The 8,494-nt window shown below is 36.1% G+C and overlaps 1 protein-coding gene and 1 long non-coding RNA gene across 2 annotated transcripts; both read left to right on the forward strand.

Annotated features, from left to right (window-relative positions):
• Positions 1–1,428, forward strand: LOC113280055 (aspartic proteinase CDR1-like). Its single transcript, XM_026528697.1, has one exon. It carries the CDS (start codon positions 1–3, stop codon positions 1,426–1,428), a length of 1,428 nt encoding a protein of 475 aa, XP_026384482.1.
• Positions 1,429–4,547: 3,119 nt separating this feature from the next.
• Positions 4,548–8,274, forward strand: LOC113283654. The gene is made up of 7 exons (XR_003327560.1): positions 4,548–4,748; positions 4,827–4,883; positions 5,654–5,887; positions 6,412–6,485; positions 6,889–6,983; positions 7,473–7,611; positions 7,962–8,274. It is a non-coding gene; the product is annotated as an uncharacterized LOC113283654 (long non-coding RNA).
• The last annotated feature ends 220 nt before the right edge of the window (positions 8,275–8,494 follow it).

Raw genomic sequence — 8,494 nt, forward strand, 5'->3', positions numbered from 1 at the left:
ATGGGGGAAACTCTTTTCCTTTTTCTTATATCAATTACTCATGTTTCATTATTATTAAACTCGGTTATCGCTGTGTATCCAAAGAAAGGGTTTAGCATAAAGATGATTCATAGAGACTCCAAAGAATCGCCTTTATATCCAGGTGACCATTTAACAAGAGGCGAGAGGCTTCAGAGACTCGTAGAACAATCCAAAGCTCAAGCACGTTACATCGAGTCACAAATATTACTCCATGACAATGTTACACTCTCCATGAATCCTGATGTTGTACGTTTGCCTGTAGTTTATGAACCAATTAAGTTTTACGTTGCAATGGTCGGTTTAGGTACATTTAATGATAGCCAAAAAACAGTCAAGAATTATTATTTGATGATTGATACAGGTAGTGATCTGACTTGGCTTCAATGTGAAGGTGCCATTAAAGCGTTCAATCAAGACATGCCACTTTATCCTTGGAACTCGTCATCTACATATCGTCCTATTCCTTGTGATACTCATCCTCTTTGCAAGGGAGACATGTGCAATGCTGATGGCCAATGCATTTATAAAGTACGCTATGGGAGTGGATCAGTTACATCTGGTATCTTAGCGATAGAAAAATTTACTCTAGGCTCCAATACTGGTGGCCTTGAAAGAATTGATTTAGAAATGGGTTGTGGATTTCGCCAGGATAATTTTAAAAACTTTATCGGTAAGAATCATTTACGTGGCAAACCTGATCTTATAGCAGGAATACTCGGTTTAGGACCAGGATCATGGTCTTTTCTAAATCAATTAGGTGCCGCTGGAGAAGGAAAATTTTCCTACTGCTTCGAGGCGTTTAAGTATTATATTGAGGGATCAAATACATATTTAAGGTTCGGTGCTGATGCAACAATTGGAGGTGCATCTCAAGAAGTACGTACAACTCCCATTGTTGTGCCTCAGTTTCGATCATATCAGTATTACTTAAATCTAGAAGATATTAGTGTAGGTAGCAAAAGAATAAACTTTCCTAGTGGTACTTTTGAGATTAAATCTCGAAGAGAAGGCGGTGCTATCATAGATACTGGTGCTATAATATCCCATATGTATAAAGATCATTTTGATATAGTTTCCGATTTGGTGAAGACACATTTTAAAGAGCTTGGGGTTGAATATATTGGTGCCATGGGAAGTCTTGATGTTTGTTTCCGTCTACGTGGAAGATTTGATATTCATAACTATCCTTCCATAACACTTCATTTTCAACAGGCCGATTATTTTATTCCAGATTATAAAGCTAATTTTGTGATGTTGTCTATCGAAACTATCTGCTTCGGCTATCTCCGGAGTGATAAAAATAGGTTTATTTTAGGATCAATGCAACAAGCTAATAAACGGATTTTGTATAACATTATGGATCGTTCACTCTCATTCGCCGAAGAGTATTGCACATTAGATTCATGAAGGGACAATGCCGTCTCTATCCAATAATGAATTTACTTATTAATTTGATCTTAAATTATTATTTCTTTTGGTTTTTCTGGCCTCACGTAACCCTGAGTTTGTTTTGAATATTGTCGGTGGAAATTTAAAAAGCTATTATAGACCTAATAGACTGAGAAATCTTGCGCCGCACACACATTGATTAGACTACCCAATGTGCCAGTAAAATTACCGAGATGTAAAAATTCCACTGCATCTCGTCATATGCTCTATTACAATTTAGTCTGAATTTTTCTTGGCTTAGTGCCATTCTTCTCTTATTATGGCATTCTAAGAAGATATGATGCCTCTGCAGCACAATCACTAGTGGAAAAAGGGCTATATGAGACATAATGAAACGACACAAACCAAATTCGCAAAATAAGTACATTCAGAAAGTGTTGTTGACCAAAATCAAAACGTCGTTGTGTTTAGACTTTTGTTGACTTAGACAAAGACACTCCATGTACTGTTGTTGACTAAAGTCAAGATGCAGTTGGGTAAAGACTTTTGTTGACTTAGACAACAATAGCTTGGTAGTGTCCTATTTTGGAGATTTGGGTCTTCTCATTAATCCAACGGCTGCGAATCCCCTTCTTCTCTGAACTAAAAAACCTTATCTTTTTATTCTATTTTCTCTGCGAGTTCCCTTTTCTGCCTCCAAAGAAAAAACTCTTATCTCTCCAGATTAGGGCTGCACAAAACCGACCCAACCCACCGACCCAACCCGCACCCGCCCAAAAATACCCACACCCGAACCAACCCATTTAGGAGTGGGTCGACTATGGATCACAAAATCTGAACCCGCCACATGTTGGGTTGGGTGCGGGCAGCATCTTCCGTCACCCGACCCAACCCGCCCACCCGCCTTAAACTACAACAACCGTTAGATTACCCTCATCATTTAATCCTAGCCGTTTATACAAAACGAACTCTTATCTAAACCTAATCGCAAAGCCTGCCGCTGCCATTTTCAGTCTTCACTCTTCTTTCTTTCTCTCAGTCTTCAGACTCTTCACTCTTCTTCTTTCTCAGTCTTTCTCTCAGTCTCACTCTTCTTCTTTCTTCTGCCATTTTTCTTTCTTTCTCTCAGTCTTCACTCTTCTTCTTCTTCGAAAAAAAAAACTGTCGCTGCCATTTTTACTTTAGATTTCAGTCCTTCAATGCAAGATTCAACATAGTAACATTAATTCAAAGTTCAGTAAGTAAGATACTGTTAGTCTGTTACAGTTAGGGTTTTTTTTTTGGAACCATTTTGTGTAGTTTATGTTCTTCTTTGATATGAATCATCAATTAGGGTTTGATGAATTATTTTATACTTCTAGTATATTTTCATCTTCAAATTAAATTAGGGTCCGATTAACGGCTTGATTTTTTATTTTTCAATTAGGGTTTGATGAATTGCTTGTTTTTTATTTCAATTAGGGTACTGGTGATTCTAGTTTTCTTCTCTTTCAATTAGGGTTTAATATATTCTTTTGTTGATTGTTGCTGATTTGGATGAGTTTATGTTGCTGTACTTTACTTAGTATTTCAATTTGATGACCATTTATGTTTTTCAGTCTTCACCACCAGTAGTACCATTTTGTATTTTGTTGATTGTTGTACTGTAGCTACTGTTGTAACTCACTAACTTGTAACTTGTAACTTGTTTCTTTTGTGTAGGTTACCATGGTTGAAATCTCAGAAGATGATTCTGATTTTAATCTTCCAGTTGTAAATGGAGTGGCATCACAAATGGGACCTCCCCCTCCACATCCACCGCGTTCTGGACAAGTGCATGGACCATCAGCATGGATAGGGAGTACATCTGGCTCATCTACACCATCTTCTCAACCTTATTGTCGCAACTGCGCAGTCTTGTGTTTTGTTTCATACATTTTGCAAAATATTCTGTGCAGAATACTTTACTTTACAATTTCTCTAAAAAACTCAACCAACGAAAGCTTGTCTCAGGCAGCCCCTTTGTCTAGACTCTAGAGTGTAATTTGACTGTGGAGATGAGATTCTGTAAAATAAATTACTATTTGTATCATAGTGTTGCGAAGATGCAAGAAGGTTTGGAATATAAATCCATTATTCTATCATCCGGATAGTAGAACTAAAGACGTTGATTAGATTAAAATTTTGATCAAATAGATTATTGTTCAATGGAGCTGTGTGAACTGGGCATTCTTAGGTTTATCACTTCTAATCAGATTCTCTACAACTAGGGTTACAGATCAAACATCGAAGTAAGAAAATAGTTAGGGTTTAAGGCTCTTTTGAAGTTTAAAGTTATAATAGAGTACTCGTTAGGTTTTTTGTACTTCTATTACATCCATTCTAATTACTCATTTCGCTTGCAGAGATATTTGGTGACCTTGCTGCTTCTTCCATCATCATAGAATAAGCTAACAGAGGAAAAACTGCAAAGGGTAAGAATCGTATCAATTATGTGGTGATGGTGTTAATTCTTTTTTATACTTTTCCGATGAAACCAACATGAATGCAGCAAAATTATTTGGGATTCAATGCTTTGTCTATGGCATAAACAGTTATCATTTAGTTAGCCTGAGCTTGCTATTTAATGTCTAACAAACTGATTATCCTACCATTTCAGGGTACAAAATTGCAGTTTGGATTGGCTGTTGAAACTTGAAAGCATTAAACTATTAAAGCTACTTTGTCAGTGAAAGAGGAGGCTGGCTGTTGGCATGTGAAAAACTAGCTTATTTGGCTTTAGTATAGTAGGCAATAGTAATGCACTCTTTTATCTTTTGATCTTTGAACAGTTGAACTCATTTCTTGTTATTGTTAGACCTTTATCACTTTGCATGCAGTTACAGTATTTTGTAAACACTTTTAAGTAACTTCAGTATGATGCTTAAATAGGTAACTTGCAAGTTATGGCGGGTAACCCGCCACCCACCCGATCCAACCCGACATATTGTGGGTCGGGTGAAAACCGACCCATTGTAATGGTGGGTTGGTTGCGGGTGACAACTTCTGTTACCCGCCATCAGTGGGTTGGGTGGTGGGTGAGGCCAAAACCGACCCAAACCGACCCATGTGCAGCCCTACTCCAGATCCATTTGATTTCTTACGAAAATTAACAGATCTCCATGAAATAAAACACCAGGAAGAAAAACCATTTCCTTCTTCATCTATCCGGATCTATTTGTATCATAATGTTCGATCTAAAACCATTTTCTTCAATCTTAACTCAAACAATTCTTCTTCAACCATTTTGTTTTTCATCTCTGCTGTTTGAGTGGTATTAATTGCTCTTCTTATTGGAACCAAATTTAGGCTTTGAAAATGTAATTTTCCCCTTTTTCTCTCTTTGTAGTTGTTGATTTTGTTTCTTGTTAGGGTTTGAAATTCTCTTGATTTTACAGTAGGAGTTTTTGGAAGACGAATAATCAGCCTTGGTTGGATCTCTCGAACTTCTTCAGGTATAATTTCTCACCACTTTTATTTTTTTCGAATTTTAATAACTAAATTCCGGTTTGTGAGTCTGATTTTTGTAGATTCTTCAATTTTTATGTTTCTTATATTGGATTTCACGTAGTTTTTCCAAACATGGTATGTTGTTAATCTCAATTTATGTTTCAGTTTTCTTAAAATCTGGTTCCGTCAATTTTCTACGGTTTAATTTCTTTGTTTTCGTATTTCTAAATAGACAAGATTATTTAAACCTGAGATAAGATTGGGTTTTGTTTATTTATCAGTTTTTGTTTCATGTTTAGGAGATTTTTTATTCCAGGTTTACTTGTGTGTTTTATGTAGAAGATTGTGGACAAAGTTGTTTTATGAAACTAATGAATCATAGTAACCAATTATAAAATCTGAATTGTGGCAATTGAATAGGTAATTAGATTAAACCTGGATAATTTTGTAACCTTATTGACTGATTATCAAATAGCATAGGTTAAGTGTTTTCCTGTGCTTAAGAAGAACGCAACTTTGTTTCGATTCAATACCTATGAAAAGCTAAATTGCTTAAATTTTTGGCTCTATTTATTTGCTTGATTTTGGTAAATCTGATTAAGTGTGTAGCTTCATCCGACTGGCTTTTTGGAACATGATTCTTCGAGTAATCTGTGGTGTTATCTGCATCAGTTCTTAGGTCCTTCTTGTTTTAACTAATCTGCATTATGTCTATTAATTTCGTTTCGAAATCCGCATTTCTCATTTCCTGACATTGGTTTTATGAAAAATGTAGGTGGTGTCCATTAAGGTCATTCGAAGTAATCAATCCGGTCAGTCAGAAGGATATGGGTTTGTTGAGTTCTGTACACATGCAGCAGCTGAGGAAGTTTTGCAGACTTATAATGGCTCAGCAATGCAGAATAACATTTTACAGAAATGAATGGTGTTTATTTTTCTAGTAGGCCGATACGTGTATGGGTTGCAACCCCAAGGAAACCAACATGGTTCCAGCAAATGTCATCTCGAGGTATGTGTTTGTTGTTATAATGGCGTAAAACTTTTGGCATCTACAATTTGGTGGTAGGTGTTATTGTTTGTCTTTTTCAGCATGTCATACGATTTCAAACTTTAAACATGATAAAGTAGCAGCTATTATCATAGTTTGGTCTTGGACAGAGAATGTTAGTAATTCATTGACTAGTTAGTTAAATTACGGTCATGAATGAGGTCACTAGTGTACATGACTGTCAAATATGCCAATGAAGATACTGCTAATATTGCGGCAACTAACCATACTGATGGTTGTACTGTTTAAGAAAAATGTTATTGGCAGTAGTGGTTTTTGGATGGTTTAATGGACTGTGTTTTGAAATCCTAAGGTTGTACTCGCTATTTGTCTTGAGAATTCTATCTGACCTCTTTTAAATGCATCGGACTAATACCTTTAAGTGAGTTTTTTTATCTTTTAATTCTTGAATTAAGTTTGGAATTTCATTTTAAGCCTCGATTTTGTCCAAGTCTTAGATCCTCTAGTGTAATTTTCTGGTGTAGTCTGTCTTGGAGACGCTTTCCATGGTAAATATGGGCAGGAGGTTTGACAAATTATCAATGAGCTGATGGTCAAGGTACTTCCTTATTTGATATGATATTTAACTTTGATTTCCTTCTAGCTTACAATCTCAACTTCTCATGCAGTGTTGATATTTATGACACTCTGCATCAGCATCTTATTATGATTTAAAACTAGATATGGCTCCCCTTTTGTCTTCACATATTGAAATTCCTGGCCTGAATGCTTCTATCCTCTTGGCACTTTTTAGCATAAATCCAACTTGCATGAATGCTTATATTCCTACATTACCAGCTTGGTTTGCTTTACCATCCGTGTTTGTGTACCTCAACTCACATTATGTGCTATCTTATAAATTGGACTTGTTTAACAATTTACATCCATCTTTACTAAGTATTTTACTTTGTTCTATTCTGCACTTATGTATCTAATATTTTGATTTGATTTTGATTTTGTAGACCTGGATGACGATTTGTGAATACCTTAATGTTAAGGCTGAGGCTCAGGGTGTTGATCCAAGAATTAGGGCTGAGGCTCCATTTCTCTTTGGAGTGTAAGCATTTATAAACCTTGTGCTTCTTTGCTGTGCCTTTCAAGATAACAGCCTTATAATAGATAAATTCTTTGTCTTACTATTGATGCATGAAGTTTACATCCATATGTAAATCCGACCTTAGGGAGAATTATTGTTCTATAGCATCTTGGTTAACAAACCACGCGAGCAGGTTTTACAGGGGTAGTAGAACTTCCTATATTAATCTGAGCTAAGGGTATTTAGGTTATTATATATATGATTAAGCATTCGAAGCATATTAGTAAAACATCATCAAATTCAAGAGATAGTCTTAAGTCTTCTGAATTCTTGTGAACAAACTACAATTAGTTGGAAGGTTCAATGAAATATGTATTCTAAGTGAATAGATTGTGTGTTGGCGTATAAGAAACTTTACTTTTGTTGATGGTGATGATAATGTTGTAATCCTGTCTTTAAGTGGCAATGATCCTGTGTTTTACTTACCTCTGTAATTATGTCTTTCTGCAGTTGTGACCTGAGTTGACTAAAGAAGAAAGAGAGATCAGCTAAAGGCAAAAGCGGTTGAATGGTCTCTTTACCCTATTTCTTGCTGTGATTGGAGGATAAATCCACAAGAATTCAAACTCAATGCAGGAAGGTTTTGATGGTAACTCCCTGCTCACTGATTTGTTTAATGGATATTCATCTACTTTTGGTATACAATCTCATACCTATATTGCTTAATTTTTTTGAATGGATTGAGCTGATATCGTTTAAGCACAAGACACTGATTTATGTAACATGCCGACAGCCTGTTGTAGCTTAGGCATTGGTTCTTTGAGGCTTGATTACAAAAGCCTGAACCATATGATTGTTATGCATTTTTAGAGTTGCTCAGGAAAGTATGCAGTAGTGTGCTTATGTTTGTGCTGACAAATGATGTTGTTTCATCACTTTGGTGTATACCTGAAGGATTGTCATGTTATGCTTACTTTTTCTGTTTTAATGTTCTGGCAGAATAAAGAATTAGCTGAAGCTACTTAGAAGGGTGTCACTGCATGTGACTGCGAGATTGTTGAAGGGGTGCTCAGCCATTAACTCAACCAGTTTGTGATAAATGGAAACTGTTGGATACATGTAAAGGTTTTGCTTCTTTTTCGCTTGTTCTGACGCACGAGAGTGGCGCCCACCTGAGTTATTTCATTAGGGATGGAACTTCTCTTTTTCAACAGAGTGACATAGTAATTGATTTATTTTCTTTTCCTTGTAGCACTCCTCTTTAAGAAACCTTGAACTTATCCTTTTAGAACTTATAATGGTGTGAATTCAATATTTGACTAGATTTCTTTTGGTGTTTTTGAGTATGTGTAAACCTAGCATATATGGTATGGCTTACTCTTCTTCTGAATGTAGTTTGATACCCTCATGGATGCCGGCACTCTGTTTCCGATGGTCTCATGAGGCTAATTAATGTCATGGTTGATGGTAAGTTCGTTGTTCCTGCTGGATGTAGAAATGGTTGAAAGGGTTGTGTGTCTTCAGTTCTGGTC

This window comes from Papaver somniferum, chromosome 5 (genome assembly GCF_003573695.1).
Source record: "Papaver somniferum cultivar HN1 chromosome 5, ASM357369v1, whole genome shotgun sequence".
NCBI classification, from domain to species: domain Eukaryota; kingdom Viridiplantae; phylum Streptophyta; class Magnoliopsida; order Ranunculales; family Papaveraceae; genus Papaver; species Papaver somniferum.

Excerpts from the sequence above, each read along its gene's own strand:
- LOC113280055 (XM_026528697.1), top strand. The coding sequence starts at position 1 with ATGGGGGAAACTCTTTTCCTTTTTCTTATATCAATTACTCATGTTTCA.